Source organism: Crassostrea angulata, chromosome 1, assembly GCF_025612915.1.
Source record: "Crassostrea angulata isolate pt1a10 chromosome 1, ASM2561291v2, whole genome shotgun sequence".
Taxonomy (NCBI): Eukaryota; Metazoa; Mollusca; class Bivalvia; order Ostreida; family Ostreidae; genus Magallana; species Magallana angulata.
Window position 1 is genome coordinate 10,253,230 of NC_069111.1, and position 26,177 is coordinate 10,279,406.

Sequence of the window (26,177 nt, forward strand, 5' to 3'; positions counted from 1 at the left end):
GAGACTTGTCCATGCTTTTTGGGGTTTATTCCTTATAACATCTACCCAATAAAGCATGGAAAAGTCTGTGGCTTACTGGGTAATACAGAAATGTGCAATTTTAACCAACAAAGTAATTCAGGGAAACATCTGAGTTAATTAAAGTGCTGTCTTTGCAACATGTATGCAATACCGCATATACGGTAATTTTTGCAATGATCTACAGGTAAATTTCGCGACCACTTTTATATTTTAATTTTTTAAACTCACAGAAATAATATCCCATATTCTTTTCTTTTAGAAACTTTTCACAACGCACGAAATGACTGACGCAAATTAAAAATATTACATATATCTCCCATTTTCGCAAATTTGTGACACGTAAAAAAAATCCCTTTATGCGGTATTTATACTTGCAGTCATGTATGCTTTTCCTTCGAGTAATTTTTGTGAGTTGATTTTAATCAACTCTCCTATGCAGTTACTATGGCAAACGGAAATTGAAACAGTGTTCGGACCTATGCACACATCATCACTGCTGACAAGACTTAGTACTTGAAAATAATTAATAATTTTGTTGTAATGTATACCGAACCATTGTTTTTCACAGAAACTTATTTATAAATACCTTGAAAATAGTCAGATTTTAAATGGTACGAACAATTTAGATATTTTTTGTAGTCGTATGTATTCCTTCGCCAAAGTTCAATATTGCTGGGATGCAATTTTGAAGATATATTTCAATTACTGATACATAATACATGGCAGAGTTTGATGGCGTTAAATCTATTCTTAAATATTACGCAACATGATTCATGTGGGGTTTTCCGTCTATAGCTCGGAAAAGCCTGATAATTCATAGTAGAAAAATGTGCTAAATTATTTGAATACAGCTATGAAACTACATATTATACTTACCATACAAAATTACACATCGTTGGTTTTAAGATAAACAATAATCAATAAAATTAACTCCCGTCATTACTTCAGTACTTTGATTTAAAATTTTTAACACACTCAAGTTTTTGATAATTTTATCTTTAAATGCATCAACTATACTGTGAAAACATTAGAATTCGTGGATTGCGTAAATTTTACAAGTTTGCGGGGACGTAATTTATAAACCTTAATTATTTATCCATGGACGAAGTTAATTTGTGGATAAGAGGCACCCATAAATTCAACGAAAATTGAGCATCATTATTAAGGAAAGTGAAAAACAACAACTTAAAGGAACTTTAAACAACAATTTATGATCATAAACTCAAAATTGATCAATTTACATAACTATCATAAACTTTGAAAATCTCAACTTTATCAACAATTTCAACAATTATCATCAAATATGAAATATACACAAATGCATGTGCATGTACACGAATTTATCAAATCTTGCAGAAAGATTGTCAGACATCTTACATGTATGGTTAAGAAGATCAAACAGACCATTCCATAGACCTTTAAACTGGCATAATATTCAGCTTGCATACAAAAATGCAGAGAAAGTTTAAATATTCAACAGTCATTGGCTGACTCATAAAAAATACACATCCAAAAATATTCAAAAAATGTTCATATCCACATACTGGTACAATTTGGGTTTTTTTTCCCCTTAAAACAGTGACAGAGAATTTTGTATGTGTGGAATTAGACACACTGTAACTCATCATAAACTTTGAAAATCTTAACATGATCAAGAATTTCAATACGATATTTACTGGTATTACAATGCATATGCATGATGTTCTTTTCTATGAGCACACACATATATTATTAACAATTCCTGTACACTAAGACATAACTCAATCAAAAGTGCAAATCTTAGCAAATTTATTACTTTTTAACTCTTTTAAGGTCATTCCATATATTTTCTTTATGGTCTCCCATATCCTTTTCCACAATATTCTTCCGCACTTTTAGTTACATTCTGTAAGTCTTGGGCACATTTTCATTCATGGGAGTGTATTTGATGTGCAACAGTCTGAAAAATATTCCCTTACCTCCTTTTCCTCTTGTTTGACCATTTTACTCTTGTTGCTATATATAATATATAATATGAAAATATTGAATGTTTTTCCTGTACCAACATCCTGTATTGAAGAAAATTGTAAATGTTTATCTTCATAACCACCCTCTAAGGTAATGACCTACACAATGAACAAGAATATTTATTGTTTAGGGGTGGAGATCCCATTTGTTTTTAAGATATTTGGTCATCATTTCAAGTTTATGGGGGTTGAGATTGTACAATTAATCTGCAAAATTAAGATATCTCTATCTTCAAAACTGTTGGAAGGAGTTATTTGCACAAAAGATGTACCCTATAAGCAAATGACGAGTTCAAAAGTGGGTACTTTTTGCAAAAATTTACAAGTTAAAATCCCAGCAATAATGCATATCTCGATTATATATACAATTGATCTGCAAAACAAAAAACCTTTATATCTTGAAAACTGTATGAGTTGTCCAGCCAAAGGGGCACCCTTTTGGCAGCCGCCCGTCATTTCACCACTTCAATTACCAGATTTTTCTGATGGTATACCCCATTAAACGCTTTCTAACACTAGCCGTGTATTTTTCCTGCAATGCTCGCTACCTTCATATCCACATGAAATGCCTGAGTATAGTCCACTGATGCATTTTCCATAGGCGGTAATGTAAACGTTCCGGTCCACTGATGCATTTTCCTTAGGCGGTAATGTAAACGTTCCGGTTCATAGCTCCGGCCCTATTTTTCGTTCAGCAACGAGGGACCTCTTGAATGAAAGCTCATCAAATTGCCTCTTTTCTGTTAAAATTTTATGGTGTGAAGTCTGTACTGAAAAACTCTGAAAATGAAAGTAAAAGTATTAAATTTGACAGTTTTGGAAAGGGTGTACGTCAAACAATTTCAATTCTTTCCTTCAAATGATAATTCAATTATGACACTTGCTTCTAAAATTGCAAATCCTTTTTTCTAACATTTGTCAAGCATTTTGATTTCAAATGTCCCAATAAATGTATATACACTCTGCAATTTAGCAGCTATTTTGCTTAAAGAGGTTCGCTCCTTAGGTTTTGGGTAGCCATTTTGGGTCACCTCTAGTCTGAAAATTCTGCATCACATATTAATTCTAGGGGTATATTCATAGTTTACAATGCATAATAAACTTTATTGAATAAAATTGTTTTACCAAAATTACATTTTTACAGAGTTTAGTAAGGGACAATATTTTGTGGCGGAAGGTTTTCAAGAACTAAATGAACATTTCCATAATTTGGAATAACATGGAATTTTCATAACTCACTAGTTTTAGATTACTGTTACTTTAGCTTCCTAATTTTCAGCGCAGACCAAACTTCTAGATATTTAATGTATTACGATATATTCATAATGTTCTAAAAACATATTTAAACAATCTTTTTATATTTCTATTGGTATATTTTGGTATATTTAGCTTATATTTCATAGACGTTAAGAAAAAATTAACTCCAATTTTGGCCTAAAATTAGCTTATTTCTTTCATGCTTTATCTCAAATTTTTGGGATGTGACCCCTACTTGTTTTACTTTTAAATGAGACATTAAATGTATGTCTATTTGTATGCAAAGTTTTGGAAAGATGACAATTTACTATAATTTTTTTATTTGCGTTATAATTTGAATACTTCAAAATTTTGTAACATCTGTTGTTGTGTTCATTATGTACTGGACTTTGAAACCACCAGTAAAGCAAGAATTTTTAAACTTTGACTTAGATTTTACTTTTATAGTCACTACATGTGTTCAACTTCATACCGTATTAAAATCATAGCTAAATAATAGTTCAAACTATAAATATTTGTTTTATTTCTTCAAATTATCAATTTCCATGTCAAATTTTAGCAAAAATTTCAGGAAAATTATCATTTCTGTTTGGAGCCTTATATTTCCCCAAAAAAATGGCATGTGACATGGATCACAAATAAAATAAATGAACATTTTAGGTCCCCATCTTTATATCCAAGTGGTTTTCGGATGATTGACATTACTATTATTTCAGGTGCCAACCTCCTTAAAGGCACTACTTTCTTGTCCTACCAATTCTAAAAATAGTTAGAGGTATATTCCCAAATATGAAACAGTCATTGTGGTTATTTACAACTTTAAGCTTATACATATTCATTCCAGACACCATACAGAACCATGATTCCAAATTGGGAAAAATTCAATACATAATCATGTATTTTGCAGCATTGATACACATGGATTACATCTGAAGAAATTGTCCAGTCAAAATTTAATTAAACAACATCTAGTTCATTAGCATTTGATGTTCTTAAAAAACATATATTGTAATATTTGCTGAACTTTATTTAACCCTAGTTTCAGAAGAAACGCACCATTACTTAACCCATTAAAGATATGTCATAAGGAAAAGAAACTTGCTAATAAGGAGGTTTCTTTTACTCTTCTATATGATAACCATGGTAACATTTATATAAAAACATATCCTATGGAAAAGAGACGTTAACTAGAGCTTAAAATCAAGAAGAATAAAAAATACCCACTAAGTCTGTGAAATATGTATAATCAATATAAAGTTTCCCAGTAATTATCTGCATGTCAAATACTGAATATATAGTTTTTACAGGTTCCTTCTTTCAAACTTGGATAAGTGTAATTACCTGGTAGACATCATTGTTACATAAATAAATTTTACTTACATCTAGTGTGTCTCATTGTTGTGTTTTAATCTTTGATGAAGTTCCAATTCAATTTACAAAGTATCTAAAATGAAATTTTTTGAATTTAATTCTACATGTATCAAACATTATCCCCAACATTTGCATTTTCATGTCACAATCAGCCATATATTTAAAACTCACAGAGAGAGAGAGAGAGAGAGAGAGAGAGAGAGAGAGAAAAAGAGAGAGAGAACAGCTAGACAACAAACAACTACTGTAACATCTCCATGCACAACACATGTGTACAACTTAAAGACCAACACCAACACTCCCCCCTTCAAACATTCAATATCAACCCCCATCCCCAAAAATTAATCTATTGTTTCAAAAGTATGAATAGATAAATACAGGTAGTTATCTACATAAAATGATTACAGATAAGTTCATTTAATATTTTGATTATGATTAACAAGGATAGGTTTTATGGATTTAGTACTAAGCAACATGGTAGGCTTTCACATATTAAAGTTTGCATACGTACATCTACATAGTCATGTCACATACATGGCAGATTTGTTTACGCAAATTTAATGCACATCTATAATCATAAACATAGAATTGGAACCTACCAGGCATTAAATGCAACTCCCTTACAATGCAAACCAATATTACATGTAGATAGCTAGACACTGCTTAAATGAAGTATTTTCCTTCACTAGAAACTTTCTACTTATCTACGTTCACTTTTACTCGCTTGAAATGATCGCACTAAAAAACAAATTCGATATTTTTTATTTTTTTAAATATAAAAACTCAAAATAAATTACATTTGGGTCAAAATCAGAATTTCTTTCATTCATTAAATTGGTTTTCTGAAAATCCCAAAGGGGATGGGGGTGGGAGGGGTGGGGTGGGGGTTGTGATGGATTTTTTCTTATAGAATGAGTTATTTAAATGATTGAACTTGTTGGAAATTTAGGTTGTTCACGTAATTGAGAAGATGTACAACAGAGAAATGCACGTTTATCATAATAATTGCAAATAAACAAGGAATATACCTTACCAGCATGGAGCTCAATATTGGTATTGTCCACTAATGCATTTCCATCTGAGGCGGTAATGTTAACGTTCAGGTTCATAGCTCCAAAGCCTTAATTTTCGTTCATCAACGAAGGACCTCTTGAATGAAAGCTCATCAAATTGCCCCTCTCTTGTTAAAATTTCGTAATGTGAAGTCAGATTCGTTTCCCGGCAAAATGTGTCTGTATTGAAAATGCAATGTAGTGAATTTCACAGTTTTGGAAAGGGTGCAGTACATCAATTTCAATTCTTTCCTTCAAATGATAATTTAATTATGACACTTGCTTTTAAAATTGCTAATCGTCTTTTCTGACACGTATCAAGCATTCTGATTTAAAATGTCCCAATAAATGCTTATACACTCTGCAAGTATAGGAACTATTTTGCTTAAAGGCACTACTTTCTTGTCCTACCGATTCTAAAAATAGTTGGAAGGATATACTGACCTAAGAAAGTATTTCAATGTTAAAATATAACCTCACTGGGCAAGATGGACTGTATTTTTATCTCTATATTTTTTTCCCTTATATCAAACATGTCAAATATCGTGATCAATATAAAGTTTAAAAAAATTAACTTACGTTTTTCATGCAGGTCAGGTAGACTGCTTGCTATTTCTGCAATTGATAAAAAAATATATTGATTAAATATTGAAATCAAATTTAATTTCTATTTAAATAACATGCGGTAGATGATATTCCGCACAAACACGGGAATTTGTACATTAATATGATACAATGCTTCATGTACATGACCTTTATTTATTCATTACAAATTGTCAAATCAGGGAGTGGATGTATACTAGCTGTAGTGCATCGTATCTCTCTCTTTTCTAATTTTTTAGGTCAATTTTCACTTTAACTATTATCACTGTCCCAAATAAGAATTTTCAGATGATTCAACTTCCTCGTTTTATGCATACATCATCTATTTATACAGACAGAAAATTGTTAACACAATCTGTTCATGGTTCACAAATTAACGTACAAGCTTAGAGTACATGTACTACCGATAAGTAGTGGTATAAAAATGTATGTAATTTAAAACTAATTTATATACATACATAATTATTTATTTGCATATCTTAATTCAAAACTTGCAGATCCAAGGTAACTGCCCGATGATTAACCCTAATAATATATATCATAAATCAAATTCATAGGGCCTATCAAAAAAAATGTTTGTTTCCGCTTTCATGCTGAAAAAAAGTAGGGTCGGTCGGTTGGAGTTTTTTTTTTTATTATTTTCAAATATTTTTTTTTCTTTAATATTGCAGTATCCATACATGCCGGTTAGATACTGAGACTGCTGAATGGTATAAAATGAGAAATACTTTAATATCATTCCTGACTGCTGGTCTTAAGAAAACAAAAAAATGATATTATATATCAGATACTTCCTCTGACAACGATGAGAGCATTATTAAAATCTATAACACATGGAAACATATAGCCATTTTGAAACAAAACGTTTGAGTTACACTGATTTGAGAAGAGTAACCGCTTCAAGCATTTTTGTGACCAAAATGTTGAGTAATTTTTTTCCAAATCAGATGAAAACGACAATAAACGTTTTTCCATCAAAAATCCTTTAAAAAAGTTTTGAGTCGGCAGGTAAAAGCAAGGGTCGGTCGGGAAAGCGGACACAAACAATTTTTTTTTAGGCCTGGGATAAACCTTTGCCCTTCTGAAAGTTAACAAAAACTTGACTGAATGGCATAGCTTTGCCAGAAACCTTTCTGAACCTTTCAGTTTACAAATAGCAGTTTTCTCTTATGATTATTTTTACACATAGGAACCCATACATATTTAATGCACATACCTTGCCCCTGGCCTCAACAAGGTCTTGGGTGCCCAAGGTTTCTTTTCCAGAGTTGAAAGGTCTGCATGCAGTGATTTTTCTATGCTGCTAACCTAAATTCTGTTCACAAAAACTTTCAATCTACAAATTAGAATTTATATTTATGTGTGTGTGTTTCATATGACTGCTAGCATTCTTTTATCATTGTGTCCATGCAGCTGACACTTCACAATGAATTAGAAAATTTGTTTTTGTCTCCAATAGAAATAATGCAATATAATAAGTTAACAAATTACAATAAAAGTCTTTTTTTAAAGAATGTATTTAGGTATGTTTAGAAAATTAAATCATTATTTATATTATCCAAGGCTCAACTCTATTTTCTACAGAATAAAAAAAAAACTTAAATTGTTTGACATGTACAAGATAATATAATTATATACATACATAATTATACAAGTGCATGTTGAACATACCTTTAAACTGTGAATCCAGGGCTCCATTATTGCTCTTTGTCCAGATGTCAGTATAGCTCTGATCATCATCATCATCATGTAATTCTACAACAACAAAGAAATGTTTCAGATTTTTTATAAAGACCACCGATATGTTCCGAAGAAAAAATGGCACACTACAAAAGCCAACATCTCATTGTTCAACACTTTATGTTTAACCAATGAAAATCAATGAAACATTACATTACGGCGGGGAAGTTGATGTCATGATATCACTGAATAAAACATAAAATCTCTCCCGAACCAGGATATATTAACCAATATAATTATCATTATATAAGGCAGTTAATGTGAATTTAATAACAACAAAGAGGTTCATGCTGAAAGGAACACTGATCCAGAACATGATATAAATGGTAGTCGCGATAAAAAAACAGAGAAAACTCGGAAAGGTGTTAGTGACGGCACTTAGCCTGTCTCCTAGTATGGTCATTTAGAAATTGAGTTTAATTATATGTATATGAAAGACTGCAAAACCAAGAGGATAAAAAATAGTTTTATGATTGAGTTTCAGACTTAAAATCGGACTGAAGTGTTAGTTTTAAATAAATTAAGCCAAATGAATCTATTAGATGGCAGCGATGTGTACCTTGTGTATTTTTAGGTATAGGGTATATTTTCTTATTATGAAAAAGATGTATTATATCATGCAGGTGCCTGTGAGGTACAATCATACTAAATATACATCATAAAACATGTACATACATTACACAAATGTTGTACATACATGTACATTGTGCATGTGACGTTGACTTACCATTAAAAAGCTCATCCAGGCTTGACTTCTACTTCCAGGTGCTAAATCAAAAGGGTCATCATCACATGATTCTACAAAAAACAAAGAAAAAGTATATGTATATGACATAGTTAGCTTATTTGTTTATTTTGGGGTCCAAAGAGGTCCACACAACTTTCCTACTGCACCCAATATATACATGTACATATAGCCATTAGGTTTCTAAAGATCCCATACCAATGAATCTTATCACAGGTAAATATTGGTAGCTCGAACAAGAGATATCTCGAATACCCTGATTATGTTGAAGTCTACCGCTAGTCCCGACCGTTCAATCTCTATATAAATGTAATGATTTTAAAAACTCCTGATATCTCGAATATGGTACATATTTTCGAATACCCTACTTATGTAAAAGTATATTGAAGGGCTGAAACGCTAATTTTACCTGATTTGTCTAAAAATGGAGTCATTTTTTTTAACAGCTGAACATAATTGCATGGTATCATTACTTCACACGTCTGCCCACGGCAATATTTACACCTTTCAAAACTATTGTTACCTCAATCATGCGAGACATAGTTTATTAAGATGGCAGCTTGTGTGTTTTGGGCATGTAAGGTGGTGTGGGGCACATCTTATTTCAAAAGCTTTTTTTGGGTTAAATATTGTAAAATTTGAAAATTCTAAACCGGTGAAAGTATTCTAATTATAATAAATAAATGTTCTTGAATCCACAGTAATATCTACAGATGTCCCATCCCATACCACCTTAATACATATCTATAAAATTTAGATAAAACACAGCCATGAATATCGCAAATGTGTTTAATAAAACACACTGTATACGGACATATTGAATACACAACTTGTGAAGTGACTATGGTTTATCATATACATGTGAAACGTTTCCACTTTTCAATATAATTACTAGATATGAGGACTGATGAGCGCAATAAATTAATATAAAATACATTAACTTCACAAACACAAAAAATACAAAAATATACTGTGTGCATTAGCTAGATAATAAATACTGTATGTGTTATTTGGTAAATTTCTAGCCGTATTTTTCATTTCATACGTGATAAATTTCAGTAATTACATGGTAAGTGCTTCATCCCTTGCAAGTTGCAAACCGTCGAGTGACAAAAAATTTAAGTCATATTTGAAACGAAACATTGATTTAATAATCTAATTTTTGTACCAATATTGATATGTATTTCATATACGTATACACAGTCACAGCAAATGAGGGGTTAAGGATCCCAACAGTTGAGTTCATCAAAGTTTATATTAGTCATTTATGAGTATAGTAGAAGAATTTGGAATAGACAGGTACTGAAACACGTGTAAATATAAGAATGGAATTAATCAGAAAGCCACTTCAGATATCTTGAACCCCTGGATATCTCGAAATTTTGTTGAAGTCACTTCAAGCTCAAGATACCGATGTTTACCTGTATTTTCAATCTACAATGTATTACCATTTACAATTTTCTCGAAATGTTTCTACGTTAGACCCCAAGAAGTGATTATAGTTGATTTGGAACCGCTAAAAAAAATTAATCATTGAAACAATGTCAATTTTTAAGACAAAAAGTTAACTTGTTCACTATGAATAAAGTATTAAAGGGACATGGTCAAGATTTTAGTAAAAAATTATTTTGCTATTTTGAATGCACAAATAAGGCATTTAAAATGATTAATCGAAATGATTGTCAGTTGTTAAGTTTTATGCAAGATAAAGAGTTCACTGTGACACAAGGCTTTGTAATGTAAACAAGGTGTGCAATGATTTTGTTTACATACATAAAAGACCAGTTTTAAAACTGAAATCAATGTGTAAAACGATTGGAAATGAAAATTTATGCCAAAAACAAACTAGCAGATAGAAAAAATCTTCTTGAAAGAAAGTTTTACAATGAAACTTCTTTATAACAAACACAAGAAACATTGACAAACTTGTTGGGTACTTTGGCTAATTCTTCCATATAAGTAGTGTTGTTTATGATTAAAATAGATTATGTCAATATCTTTTATTAAAGATATGAAAAGAAAAGAAATAAATAAGACTTAAAAATAACTTACATTCTTATCCAGATAGCAATAAGGCCTTGAATCGGTTTTCTCTAGTTCCAGGTGATATGTTCATCTAGCATCTGTTTCAGTAGCCATTGCTACTTTCTGATTGGATAATCTTATCACATGTCATAGTTGTTTGGAACTCTTCTGAATTCTTCATTGTTGATGATAAAACCAAAGGCATTCCGAAAGAATTTGATTTCAACAAACAGTAAAGTCCATAAGATGGACTAGATTTCATAGACAAATCTCAGACAAACATTTATTGGGTTTGTGTTATCCAATACCCAGTAAATGTCTCTGGAACACAATGAAAGCAATTGGATTATTGGGTATACCCAATAAATCAAAAGTACCCAATAAGTGTTCCAATGACATAAATTGAACCCAATAAATGTTCTCTCGTGAACACAGACAGACAGACAGACAGACAGACAGACAAAATGTGATCAGAATAGCTCACTTGAGCTTTCAGCTCAGGTGAGCTAATAAAATCTAAAACTACTGGGTAGTGTTTATTTAAAAAAAAAAAATACGTCTCCCCTTCTCCCCAAGGATTGTAATATGGGGCAAATTCAATGAGTGAAAAAGAATGATGTCAGCTATACGTTATATATCATCCATATATGATACAGGTCATTATTGTAAGGAATATTTTCATGATAATTGACCACCAGATCCAAAAAGGTCAAGGTCAAAAGGTTGGGTTTGGTTCACTTTTTCGCTAGATCATCAAACTATTTTTTTAGTTAAAAGTCTCTTTGTCAAAGAATTTTGAAGTTATGGTTTGGGAAAAAAATGATTTTTTTTTTCTTAATTTGACCTTGAGTTAGGAAAAGGGTAAAGGTAAAAGAAATTAACAACGGTATATCTCATGGTATTTTAGTTCTTTGTTAACAGTTTTAAGTCCTTCTGTCTAAGTATATTTTAAATAAACACGAGAATGTTTTGAAAGGGGAGACATAATAAACCCCTTTATTGTTGTTTTAAAATTTTGATTTTTATATAAACTTTTTTTTTACTTCAGGAGTATTCAAATTAAGTTCGTTACTACACAGTCATTTAACAGTCAGGGTTCTTAATCGTTCCAAAGCCTGTATATCGGGACGCGGACACCCAGGACATATTTTCTAAAATCTAAAATTTAGTCTTACATATTTAGTAGTTAAACTTTACGTTGCTATTGGTGTCTTAAATTAAGGATATTGACCCTAACTAGGAATGGCCGTTCTACTACAAAATTATTATTGTATTTAAATGATTTTTTTTCTTTTTGCAGAAGAGGTGGGAATAATGTTTGTGGAAGGGGATACGCTACGTTCATACGAATGATTTTTCTCCCTTTCATACACAGGACACTTGATAACTTAATATGAAATAAAATCTACAAATGAATTACAAAAGATCCTTTACCCCTTTATAGACATACTCCATCTTGACATACATGGTTTTGGTTTTTATGAAATGTTTGTTTTATGTAATTTTTCGGACAGAGGGTATAAATTAGAAATATATCAAAAAACGACGCACACATATAAGAGAGGATAACTGTATTCGCCTATTTAAAAATTTATTATCAAGAAAGGCAAACACTATTGGTAGAACCGGCACTGTCTCCAGCGCTTGCACATACATATGTACATGTAGCTAATTTTCAATTAAATAAATAATCCGACAGCATGAGTGTTGATTTCTTGTAAACGTCGTGAGAATTATGACGTCGTGAGAATGAAATTTTTGCTTATTCCGTTCTGTTCCGTTGATTACCAATATCAAAACGGGTAATAGTATTATGCGGAACGGAACGGAGCCATGCAGAATCTTAAAATATAAGTGAAGTACTGCTGACATTGTTATTTTGAAGATGTAATACTTAGGAATGTGTTTGTTTTGTTTTAAAGCTCTTATTCATATAGACTATTCTTTTGTTAGCTTAAATCAGTTAGTAAGTTCTGCTGTGAATATACTGTAATGTGTTAATATTAGAGTAGAAAGTAATATATGTACATTTTTCTTTAAACAACGAATTTAAACATTAAAATTAAAGATCAATTTTAATTATTTTGAAATGTAATGAAAAAAAAATCGCTCATTTTTTAAAATTTCTATTTTCCCATTTAGTAACCCTTTACTGGCTCCGTTCCGTTCCACAAAGTTCAAATAGCCCCTTGATCCATATCGGTAAACAGCTTACCGCCGTTTCTATATGTATAGAGAAAGGCCGAGGGTGTCCGTGTTCGCATAACAAAATGATGTTTTATCAGAAAGAAATAGACCGTGTACATCATGGAATAGAGAACTGACCTACAGCGAAGATTTCTTCACATCACGTTATTAAGTTTAGATATAATGTAATAAACTTATGACATCAAGTTGTAAAGTGTTGACATAATAAAACGACATATTTACACCATGTGTAATTCAGTGTTGATAAAATATAAAAATATATTGACATCATGTTATAAAATGTTGACATAATGTAAGGATATATTTGCCCCATTAACACAGTGTCGAAATAATGTCATGATGTATTGACCTTCGGTTGTACAATATTGGCATAACGTTAGGATGACTTTACATCCCAACGTAAAAAAAATGACATCATGTAAAGAGATATTTACTTCACCTAACGTGATTCTGACATCACGTAATAACGATTTGACCAAGTGTAAAGATATATTCACACCACGTAGAGGACTTTGACATAATGTAATGATAATTTGACATAATGAACCTATAGTTTTATGCTATAAGGCAGCGATTGCGTTCCATAACTATCGATATCTGACCATGGAGCAGAACAGTTAGAGTGACACACAAAAATTTAATTACGATTGACTACCAAGATAAATTCCCTTGTGGAGAACTTTTTTAACAAACCAAAGACCCTTAGAAAACAGAAACTAATATCAGAAACAATGGTGCAAAATTTGATAAAGCCTATGAACTTGCAAAGCACGCGATGTTTGTGCCATTTCAGTGGCTGTCGTCTGGATTGTATGTTAAGCAAATTCTTCGTTAACTTATAAAGTGGGGAGGAAAATATGCACTATTGTAAACAAAACAAAAATAAACTAAAACTTTAATATCTAAATGACATTTATGATCTTCTCTTCGATATGCATTTTCTAATAAATACGATTGCAATTTTAAATTAGAGGACTATTTATTCAATCTCAAAAAGATAGTACTTGCTTCTTACCTGATGCTAGTGATACCATAGAAACAACAATGAAGTATAGCTTTATGGAAGTCATAGTTTGACATTCTACATAGATAACAAAGCGACCAAATAAATATTACAATAAAAATAGAGAGCCATCTTAAGTTACATTAACAAGAGAATAGAGGAAAATGACATCATTATCTCCTTTGGGACAAGCAAATATTTTACCCCTTAGGAGTCCTTCGCAAATGTTTTTAGAGTCTTGAGTGTAATGTTGACTATACATAACATACAGAATGACTAGCTCTTAATTTAGATTCCGATGAGAAGAGAGGGCATCAACACAAACATCCATAATTTTCTTTTACCACAAGGTCCCTGTCAAAAAAAAAATCATGAAAAACATCCTTATATTAGCCAAGATTATTCAGTTGATTCCTAGCCTGTGTCTGCTACCATTTTCAAACTTGGCTTCTGCAATGGTCACGAACAAATTTTGTGTGCCAAACTTACCACAGCATGCAATTTTTAGGTTAAAGTAAAGGCAAACATGCCATATATGGTATTGAAGATAATTTTAAAGAAGAAATGATACAAGATATGTGTCTACATTTTGTCTAGTACCAACGATGGAATGCAATTCATGTACTCCATGTAGTGCTAATCTACGTAAATTATACCAATATCAAATATAAGTGTCTTTGCTCGGATAATGATCCACCTATCATTTACATTAAAACATTTCATATAATGATTTAGGCGTGTACAGTGTAGGACCAGACCTATTCAATTACTCCGTCGCCAAAAAAAAATAATGGAAAACCTTGTTTGCAGAGTGAATAAGGCACTGCATGAAGGTGATAGAAAAAATATTGCTGGTACGATTGAGAATAAAACGATTCTTTTTACAGAAAACTTTCATACATCTTATATATATTCGCTAGCTTAGAGTTTACGATCTGCTCATCTTGTCTCCAGCCCTTGACGGAGTTAATCAAGTTTCATGTCAGCAGCTTTCTATTTTGACTGGATACAGTGATCAACCCTGAATCCAAACAAAAATGTATTGCGTTTAAGAACAAGCTATTTAAAAAAGAATGAACTTAAAACACTTTTTATTAACAAAAACATTTAAAGAAACTGATAGCTGTGTATATATTTTATTGTTATTTTTTTATCCACATATAATGCCGTTCTTGTATATTCCTGCGCACATTTAACATGTTGTCGCTATTTAGTGTTGGGCTGTTGGATAATATTTGCCGTGCGCATGCGCTACTACATTGCTTCGGTCTTTATTAAGAATCAAAGTTTATTTATTTACATTTTTTATAAGGAATAAATACCTAATTGTACTGAAATTGCATTTTTTTGTCAAAGTGTTCACATATAAATGTAAACGTATTGCAATTGGTTTGTCCGTCGTGCGTTAACAATTTTACATTTTAATTTTGTGAAAACTATAGGGCCAGTGGTTAACATTTTAGTGCGAAGCATCACTATGGTAGGAGAAATCTAAATTGTGATATTCATGGCTATTATAATACTACCCCCTGGGCACCAAAGGCGGGGCCGAATATGCAAAATGTTTATAAAACCCTCTACCAAAATTGTGAAATTCATGGCCCCTAGGTTAGGGATTCAGGCTCTAGGGTGGGGCAAATACGGCTATAGAAAAAATGTATCTTCTCTACTCTCATATATATTTGTTAAACACTAAATGCATAGTTATTATGCCTATGACATCTTCTACCCAAATTGTGAAATTTTAACCACGAGGCATGGATTAAGGTGGTGGTGGTGGGGGAATATGGTCATAAAGTGTTAATGCATATAATATTTGTTTAAAAATCTTGTTCTCTCACATCTCTTAGAAAAACGGACTTTATAATTATGTTAACCAGGAAGTTTTTTTACTGAAATTATAAATTCCATGTCCCCTGGAGTATGGGTTTTGACTCTATGGCGGGGTAGAAATGGATGTATAGTGTTAATACCTGTAATGTTTAAAAATCATTTTCTCTACTCCCCAACTACATGTAAGGAAAACTGAATTCATCATTTTGTAGTCCATGTAGCTCCTGCCAAAATTATAAATTTTATGACTTGTAGGGATTTGAATATAGTGCGGGGCAAAAACACTCTTTTAGTGTATAGGATAGGGGTTCTTAAGGCAGGGAGTAGTCAAAATAGTTTTTGTTTGTTAATGTATATAATGTTTAAAAAAGTCTATAGATACAACAAAAATAGACTCTATCTTTAGAAAAAAAAACCATGAATGTCATTTTTAATAATATATCATATCATCTACATGTAAGACAAAGAGGAGGGTGTATATATTTGTCTTATTGTTTTATTATGCTCAGAAATTTTAATGAATTAAATGTGTAAATTCACATATGTAGAAAAGATAAAGAATGAAGCTGTCTATCAAAGTAAGTATATTGTGAAAGCATTAAGAAAGAGTTTTTGGGGAGGGTTGTAACAGTTAAAAGAGTTATCCTTCTTTGCTTCCTCATACATGTAATGGAGTTATCTTCCTTTGTTTCCTCATATTTAGTAATTAATCATTGAATATAATGTAAATAAGAATTTGTATGATGAAATGAGCTACGCAAGTATTTTTATGACTTGAACCAAAAACAGTTTTTGAACTTTCGAAGTAAACAAATAGTAATGTAACAGACACGATCTCGTTGCGAACAAACGAGTGGGTCTTCCGTTTGATCATGAATTAATGATAGGGTTGAATTAAAATGTTTGACATTTGGTACGAGTTACTATATTAACTTCCTTTTAAATTAATTTTTGGACATACACTGCAAAATTAAGATCTCCGGAAAAGGTCATTTTCAAACTTCAATATCTCTGCAATGCGTTGTCCAATTTTAAAACGGTTTTTAGTTTTGGATTCAGTACAAAAATGGCTACAAAGCGTATTCTGTATGATTGAAAATTCAAAAAATCGAAATGATGGAATCACTTCCGGTGACGACTGGAAGTGACGGACGACCTGCTCATATTAGAATTTGATAAGTGTAAAACATATTCTGATGGGAAAAAATGTAACTTTTTTAATTTGAAAAATGTCTAAAACACAACTTTCCAAAAATGCTTTTTGAGCGGATTGGAAGTGACGGACGATCGCGGTTTTACCTCATCGGCCCTAGGAAATCAAAAATCTATCATTACTGAGACTTTCAATTTTCTATCATTAATCGTTTTTTGAGAAAGAGGGAGGACAAAATCACTTTTTCAAAAAGAAAAACGGATATAACGGCCGACCGGAAGTGACGTCATCAACAAAACGGTAAGTGATTATAGACATTGATATTTTGTATTATTCGTGAAATTTTTATAAAAATCCGTTCAAGCATATTCGAGATATTTGAGATTTAAGAAAAATGTTTTTTTTTTTTTAAAAAAGGATAATAATTATAAAAGTAAATAATAGAGAAAAAGAAACCTAACAAAAACAATAGGGTCTTCCGTTGGAAACGGTAGACCCTAATAATTTGCCAACCAAAATCACCGATAACAGTACATGTAAAATGATTTTTGGTAAAGATGCCAGTTGGTGAACAGTTGTCAATTAAGGTTGAATATTCTAAAGCTAGAACAGGAGAAGGAAGTAACACATTATAGCTTTTAAAGCTATTTTTAATTTAAATGACCACACCGAAAAATTCTCTCTGCCCCTGGGGATGGGGAATGGGAGGTTGTTTAAATAAACATTTATACTAGCCACGTTTTTTAGTTTATCTATGAAAACATAACCCTATTTTGAAAGTTAACAAATATGGAAAAATTATTTTCTATCAGAGTCTTGCACCTTTTCAATATTAGGTCATGCATTCTATTATGATATATTATGAAGTTTTTCGCAAAAATTATAGATTTCATAGTCCATTTTAAAAGATTTCAGGCAGGGAGGTGGTCGACATTACAATATTATAATTTTTCTACTCCAGAAAAAACTTAATGAAATGCATACATGAGACTCCTCGACAAGTTTTTGTATGGGCTGATTTCCAGGTTACCGTTTAGATTTATTGTCCTCTTGTATAAAGTTAGTTATATTATGTTGTATAATTTTCTTTATCATTTGAGGTAATAAATTACCTTTTTATATTCTTATGTGTACCTTACGTCATATTTGGTAAAACCGAGCGTATATGTGTCAAACAGACCATTGCCTTCACAATTTTCTATAAATATTTATCACACATTACTACGAGTTTAAAATAAATTGAAGAGTTTTTTTTTTAAAACAGGTTACATTTCATTTTTTTTTTTATTAAAAAAATCACTTAAAAACAGGACAAAATATGACGGTTCCTAGTTCTCTGTGTTGACCTGCGTTAAAATATTGATCACTGTTTTAGGTACAAGAAGTCAATGTGTATGAGATTTCTGTCTGTTTTCTCTCCTTATCCCATTTAGGGTTGGGAAGAAGAGGAGAGAATCGTAAACTCTTTGCTTGGGGAGATGCTTATTCATTAGATTCTTCAAACCCAAGTCATTTTTAATTTTTTTTTTTACATGTAATTGTATTGAACGATAGAATTATCTTTACCATGTATCTGTTATTAACAGAACTTCAATAGTAAACAAACAAAACCCGAACAGAGTCAAAGTAAAAGCTTTCGTGGTTGTTTTCTTATTAATTACGTGATTTAATACAACACTGTGCATTTGAAGCACACATACAAGGCGCATAATTCTCAATGCGCTTCTTTTAACTGCACTGGTATTTGGCTGCACATCGAGGAAAAGGGGTTGGTTTTTATAACGCTTCTATCAAAAATCAATGCATTGTTGAATTTTTTTATACTAGACTTTTTGTTGATAGTCGATGAAACAATTAAGATGCTCTCTAAAGCTTTGCTGAAAGTTAAATCATCAGAGAGTGAGAGAGAAAGAGATAGAGAACACACGAGCGAGCGAGAGAGATCGCTAGACTTTACAATATGCATAATTTCACATTAAAAAGCCGTAGTAATGAAGAATAATGACCCCCGTAGAATAATGACCGGGAGTCATTTTTCGACGTAGAATAATGACCCCCCTAGCTGAAGAATAATTGGATTTTTCTGAAGAAAAAAGACCCAGGGGTTATTTTTCTTCATGTTAAACATGAAGAAAAATGACCCCCATAGAAAAATGACACCCCCCCCCATAAACATGAATAGATATTGGTTACACCGTATCCAACGTATGACTTTGAAATTTACTTAATTTTTCACTCTGTTCAACTGCTTTTGAAGTTATAAACACCGAATTTGTAATTAAATCGCTGTATATAGTTTTTCATATCCGTAGCAGGCACACACAAAACACTCTTATATTGCCACAAATTGATTGTTAACAGTTACGTCACTTCTCTCATCGACATAATGACGCAAATAAAGACAGATTCGTACACAATGAGGATATTGTGTGATAATTAACGAACAATAATCATGAAAGAATAATTGTTGTAATAATATAAGCAATTTTCACTAGTGAATGAATTGTCAATTTTAGAATGATACATGTATATATCTTTATGGAAAAAGACCAAGGGGACAAGTAACGTAGGAATATGAATTCTTCTTATTTACATTTCTTGAGGAAAGTGATTTTAAAAAAATCATTTTGCGTTAGTTTTGTTTTCTTCTACGTGATACTTGAACATCAATATTCTAAACATTTGTTGTAATGTTGTATTTGTGATCATGAATAGACTTTATTCTTTTAGAGCAAATGTGTGAAGAGTACCTGACTATAGTAAATCTTCATACATAATAAACACTGATCGATTATAATAAGAAAAGATTGTTTCTAAAAGCGTTGATAAGAGGTCAGGGCCCATGTTAGGGGTTTATATCCCCCTTGATTTTGATCACACGATCTTTATTGTATCCAAAGTCACCAATGCTCATACAAACTATTGATGCATTAATCATCTTGATATTAACAAACTTACTAAAGTAAAATATATTTTCTGTACGAGTACTCTCAGTACTTTGACGATTTTCCTTATTGGCTGTTAACCTCTACTGGCGTAATGGCTGCTGTCAGTGCCAACTAACTTCAGCTTGGTTATAATGCCTAACAGTGGAGTAAACTTTTCATGATTTTAGTTTCATCATTAATTCCGCGTGATGCACTTGCATAACCAGCAGTTTGTAATAGTGGAAATCCTCAATGCAAGTATAATTCATTAACAATAGGAAGAATATAAAAGATGCGACGGCGAAGCGCGAAGATGCGAAGAAGAAGGCGAGTTGCAAAGGGGAAGAAGTGATACTACTATCGCTTCTTTGCCTTTGCACCTTCGCACTCTCGCCTTCGAATCTTCGCGCTTTCGCCTTTTTAGCTCACCGAGACGAAGTCAAGTTGAGCTTATGCTATACTCCCGGCGTTGGCGTCCAGAGGTGGTTAAAGTTTTTGATGCAGGTCCTGTATCTAAGCTATTACTACTTCACCTAACCTGAATGGATGGTGAGTCTTATGATACAGATGCATCTGACAGGCATGGATGCTGACACAGAGCCATAGGTTGGGGATGCTTGAGGAGGTAAAGGTTTTAATTGCTGGAGCCTTCTGATGATGATATCTCAGTTATTACTGGTCATAATTTCATCAAATTGCATGGGTGGTGCGTCTTATGATACTGATGCACCTGACATGCTTAAATGCTGAATCTGAGCCATAGGTATATGATTCTTGATGAGGTTTAGTTTTTCGGAACAAGTCACATGTTTTCTAGATAATAGCTTGCATAGTTGATTCAACTATATTATAAATGAAATGCAGAGGTTGCTTCAGATGCAGAGCCTGATCTCCATTATCAAGGATGCTAAAGAAATCTCCTACCTCACTCAAACCTGCTTGATAGATAGATGTAGTTGTTGTTAAATGACAAAACATGATTCATATGATATAGTTTTGTATGAAACACTATTGTTTTATAGGATACAATATAATACCATACGTTATATTGTAAAACGTTATATGATACGATATAATATTGAATCATTTTTATGATATGATATTAAATCATGATATTGTTCTGTATAATATTGTATATTATGATACAATATTGTATAATATTTGCATTTCCATTGTTCTTTCCCACTGTAAGCCCATACGAAGGAGCTGCAATTATTTCTCTATAATCGCAATTGCTCTGTCAGTATGCTATGACGTCATAAAGGTGTAACGTTATATATACTTTTCCACAACGTTATAGATTTAAACCACTATACAATACATGATGTGTTTTTCTCCAACTCATAAAATTGATGTATTTAATATTAAAACCTGTCTTATAATAATATTTTTTAAAAATTACTGTTATAACATATCATTGATTCTGTTAACAAATCTATGTGAATTAAAAAGATACATTACAGTCTGAATGATTAATTTTGATGCAATAGCTAAAAGTCAAGGTCTAAGCTATTACAGGGTATTTGCGAGTGGTAAAATGCAAATATAAGTAATAAACAACGACTATTTGGTGTACATGGCGTTATGAATAGCAACTGCTCTGCTGGCATATTTTCCATGATGCGCTAGCGCGCATCATGGAATATGCCAGCAGAGCAATTGCTATTCATAACGCCATGTTCACTAAATAACGTTGTTTATTTCTCAAATATTATATTGTTTTATTATTTAATTATTAAATCACATTATACTATTACATATGATATTGCAATATATAATATTGCATCCTATGATATAATATTGTATATTCTATGATAATGTATCATACAGTATTGTATAATATTATATTGGTTTCTGTAATATAGAATTATATCAAATGAAATTGTATATATGATATTGTAATATTATAAAATATCGTATCATACGATATCGTATAAAATAATATTGGTTTATATGATATTATTATCATATTACATGAAATTGTATTTCATGATGTTGTAATATATATTATTGTATCAAATGATACAATATGTATAATATAATTTTATTATATAAAAAAAAATTTATCCCATGATATTGTATCATTTGATATGATACAATGTTGTATCAAATAATACTGTATCATATAATACAAAATCATATTATTTATCAAATATGATACAGTATCATACAATACAATACCATTCTATATTATACAATATAATAACACATGTTTCAATGTTATAATGTATTATTGCAATATGATATTTTTTCATATAATACGATATTGTATGATGTTTTATGATATTGAATTATTTGATCAAATACAATAATGTATAACACAATACAATGTCATATCATACGTTACAATATCATATCTCACAATTTTTGTACGGTATTTTATGGTATTATATGATATATATTGTAAGTATGATTTTTAATTTTATATTATTGTATTGATTAACATATGATCATATGATTATCATACAATTTTTTATCAGATGATATACGATAATGTGTCAAAACAGAATCCATGAATATCCAAGATCATAAAGGATGGTTTTCATATAATATGATAAAGGTGGTCTCATAAAGGTGATGCCTCATTAAAGTGATGTCTCGTCTCGGTGAGCTTTGTAATCTGTGATTACCTATACTATATAATTGCGGAGCTCTCTATCGTTTAAGAGTTCCGAAGCATATTTTAGAAATTTTATTTTTATAAAATTAATAAAATTAAATTATTCATGGGGATAGGGTCCAGACCCCCTCTCCCCTTTTACCGCGTGAAATTATTAATATTAAATTTTCCCAGAGGACGGACCCCCTATCCCCCCTCTAGATCCATGCATGAGCAAGGAGTGTCGCATAATGAAATTAGAATGTTACTGTGTTTGGTCCACGGTAAACAGACGGCTGGTAAGTGATAGGAGTCTGGAAGTGCCATCTTCGCTAGCCAAGGGTTTTCGGTCCACTTTGCTCCCCATAAACCCTTGGCAGATTTCATTACGAAAACTCGGTGATGTGGTGGCGCTATCTAGCGAGCAACTTGAGTTGCGCCCCTTGCATATTTACATTTTAATCGAATTAAACAACAGGTTATAAACACACTACGGCATTAAAACAACTTGAAAACATGTTGACTACCGAATATCGGAACATAATTAACGATGCTATTAAATAAATTATAACCGAAGGAAAGCACGGAATGTTTTATTCATATATAGTGTTTTGTAAGGACCTGTACCGGGAGTGAAAAAGTCGCCGATTTATATGAAAGCTTTCATGCCATAAAATCAGGTATCGTTGTCGTGAATATTGCAGACCAAAGCAATTAAATAAAACAGAGCTCACTGAACCTTTAAAAGCAATAACCATAAGCAGGAACGTATATACTAACAGGGTAGGCAACTTCTACATTCGCCATGTTTACTTCCCATGCTATCACGCGAGCCTTGACAAGTTTGTAGAACTATGGTCAATCCCAGTAAAATATATAGGTTTTTAAAGCGATCTGGTTAGACCATCGTTGGGGAGGCACTGTACTCGAGAACTTGTGTCTCAACTTGTTAAAAGCACCGAATGTTTTACCAAAGATCACACATGTGTTTTCTTTTAAAGTTTATATTTACAAGCACTGCGATTGGATCAGCTACTCGCAGCTGCAGCCAATCATAAAACAGAGCTTGTCACCGAGTTTTCGTAATGAAATCCGCCAAGGGTTTATGGGGAGCAAAGTGGACCGAAAACCCTTGGCTAGGGAAGATGGGAAGTGCATACATAACATGTATGTACACATTATGGTGGACATTAAATTTTGTGTGGAGTATATAATGATTAGGCATAGCCAGCACTGGTAAACATATATGTCACATGTACACATTAAAATATCTATAAACATTCATAGTAAGCGCGATGGCCTAGCGCATGCGTACCAGTAATAGCCTGGATTAATCGAAAAACCTTGGCGAGTACGGTGCCTGCATTAAATTCTATGTAATCGACCGAGACTTGCTGAATGCAATCAAAAAAGGCGAAGGCGAAAGTGCGAAGATGCGAAGGCCAGAGTGCGAAGTTGGGAAGGAGCGATAGTAGTATCGCTTCTTCGCCTTCGCACTTTAGGCATCACATCTTCGCGCTTCATCGTCGCACTTTTGCTCCTTCGCCTTATCGCGTTTGCAACTTCGCATCTTTGCCCTATATTAAGGTCGGAGTGGCCCTATCAGAACACCATAGATATATGTAAATATTATTGTTAAAGGGGCAAGGTCACGATTTTGGTCAAATTCTTTTTTCTGTTTTCATCATTTTTTAAGCATAAATAAACAGTTCCTTACGTTTAACACATTCATTAGGTCTAAAATTAGAATTTTCACTTCAACATTCAAAATGTAACGAATGACACTCAAATTTTGGTTGCCTATTAAAAATGCCTTACTGAAGCATTGTGAACATTAAGATCGGAAATATTTTTTTTGACTAAAATCGTGACCATGCCCCTTTAAGACGACAACCATACCCCGATGCAATACGTCAGTATCTTGTTATAACGGAAGTATTTTTATTTTCTAAGCTATACCCCTTCTTTATTTGAATATGAATTATAATTTCTGTTACTTTCTGTAAACTGCAGCAGTAAAAATTAAAATAGTGTAAAGACTATTTCACAAATACTAAAAAATATACTGAAAATCTTTAATCTACAAGGGGGTCATTATTCTACAGGGGTCACTTTTCTTCATGTGGAGTGTGCTCATTTTTATGAAAATGACAGTTATTCTTCAGGCAAAGGGGTCATTTTTCTACGTAGAATAATGACCGGGGGTCATTTTTCTGTGTAGAATAATGACCGGGGGTCATTTTTCTGTGTAGAATAATGACCAGGGGGTCATTATTCTACGTCGAAAAATGACCACCGGTCATTATTCTACGGGGGTCATTATTCTTTATTACACCGGCTCTCAGTACTTCAAAACTTTGATTTACAATGTATGCTAAGTTTTCAATCATTTAATTCTAAAGTTATCCAGTATTCAGATCAGAGACCGTAATCGAGATCACAGAACGTTCTTGATTAGGAACAACATTTCGACCTTTGTGAATATAAGTTTATCATGATCACATGGAAATTGTGTCTAGAAACTTATGTTTACAATACAACTCGGTCACGTTCAAGGACGTTTGTGTTTCACTAGGTATTAAATATTAAAAATGCAAACATATGCTTTTCTTGGTAAGTAATTATTCAAGTTATCCGTTAAGTGTATAAAGTAAATAAAAATAATTCAATTCTGGCTGAAACGCGGCATTTGATTGGATGAAAAATTTAATTAAATGTAAATAACCTGGTTTGCACGTCATGAGACACGTCATGATACTCCAAAGTAAAATACGTACTTATCCGCTTGACGTTATGATTGAATTTGGAACAGATTATCATCATTTTAAAAGTTAAACGCACTAAAATAGTACAGTTAAATACAGAAAATTACATTATATAGGATGAACTAAATATCCACCCACGTTATACTCGTATTACCTAGGTTGGGGCAATTTACGCTTTAATATAATCCGCTTCGCGGATTATAGAAAGTAAACTGCCCCAACCGAGGTTATACTCGTATAACTTGGATTGACATTGAGTCCATAAATATTAAATATTAGTTTTGTAAATGATGTGTACAGACCAGGAAAATGCCAGTTATATAGCCATCGACGCGATTCTTGAAAGCTTGTACAATATGTCCAATCTGAAATAAAAAAGACAAGATAGTTTTGATGCATAGCACCCATTTGTTCCCAGACATCTGAATACTATTTTGATAGCTTTCGCACTTAAGAAATAAAATGAAAAAAAAAACGTTAATAAACATATTGTAGGTTGTAAAGAAAATTTAATATTGCATAATTTACAAAATGTTGTTTAACTTACCAAGAAACAAGAAGCTTAACATGAAAACACGGCTACATTGTTGAATCATGGCTGTTATGTGATCTTTAGTTATACGATTTACGTGAAAAGTAAGCCGCTATCACAGGTGGATTAAGAGGTCGCGTATGTACATATGTGTACAGTGTCGCGTCTGAATAACTATGATTTTTAGAGTATGTCTTAGACCACGATTTTCTATCATTACAAATTATCATTTACAAAGTTTCTCTCCATCAGACAAAGAACATACAATTTTACTGTTCCTAAGTTTCATCATAAAAAAAATCATATAAAGTTTTCATTGATTTTATTATTTCATTTC

At 32.0% G+C, this 26,177-nt stretch overlaps 1 protein-coding gene and 1 long non-coding RNA gene across 3 annotated transcripts in view; both read right to left on the reverse strand.

Moving 5' to 3' along the window:
* LOC128179811 (integumentary mucin C.1-like) overlaps positions 1-25,924 on the reverse strand; it is a 55,444-nt gene extending 29,520 nt beyond the window's left edge. Inside the window, exons 1-2 of the mRNA XM_052847432.1 lie at positions 25,856-25,924; positions 25,611-25,673 (exon numbers count right to left, since the gene is read on the reverse strand). Of these exons, the coding sequence (XP_052703392.1) occupies positions 25,611-25,673; positions 25,856-25,904 (112 nt within the window). The 5' untranslated portion in view covers positions 25,905-25,924. The remainder of the gene's footprint in view (positions 1-25,610; positions 25,674-25,855) is intronic.
* On the reverse strand, positions 1,214-11,263 carry LOC128179848 (uncharacterized). 2 transcript variants are annotated; one of them, XR_008243151.1, is made up of 9 exons: positions 10,848-11,263; positions 8,778-8,848; positions 7,982-8,065; positions 7,527-7,646; positions 6,287-6,322; positions 5,689-5,887; positions 4,665-4,728; positions 2,417-2,807; positions 1,214-2,016 (listed from the first exon to the last, which is right to left on the reverse strand). It is a non-coding gene; the product is annotated as an uncharacterized LOC128179848 (long non-coding RNA). The 2 variants fall into 2 exon arrangements; XR_008243148.1 differs by having other exon boundaries at positions 1,214-2,807.
* Positions 25,925-26,177: the final 253 nt, after the last annotated feature.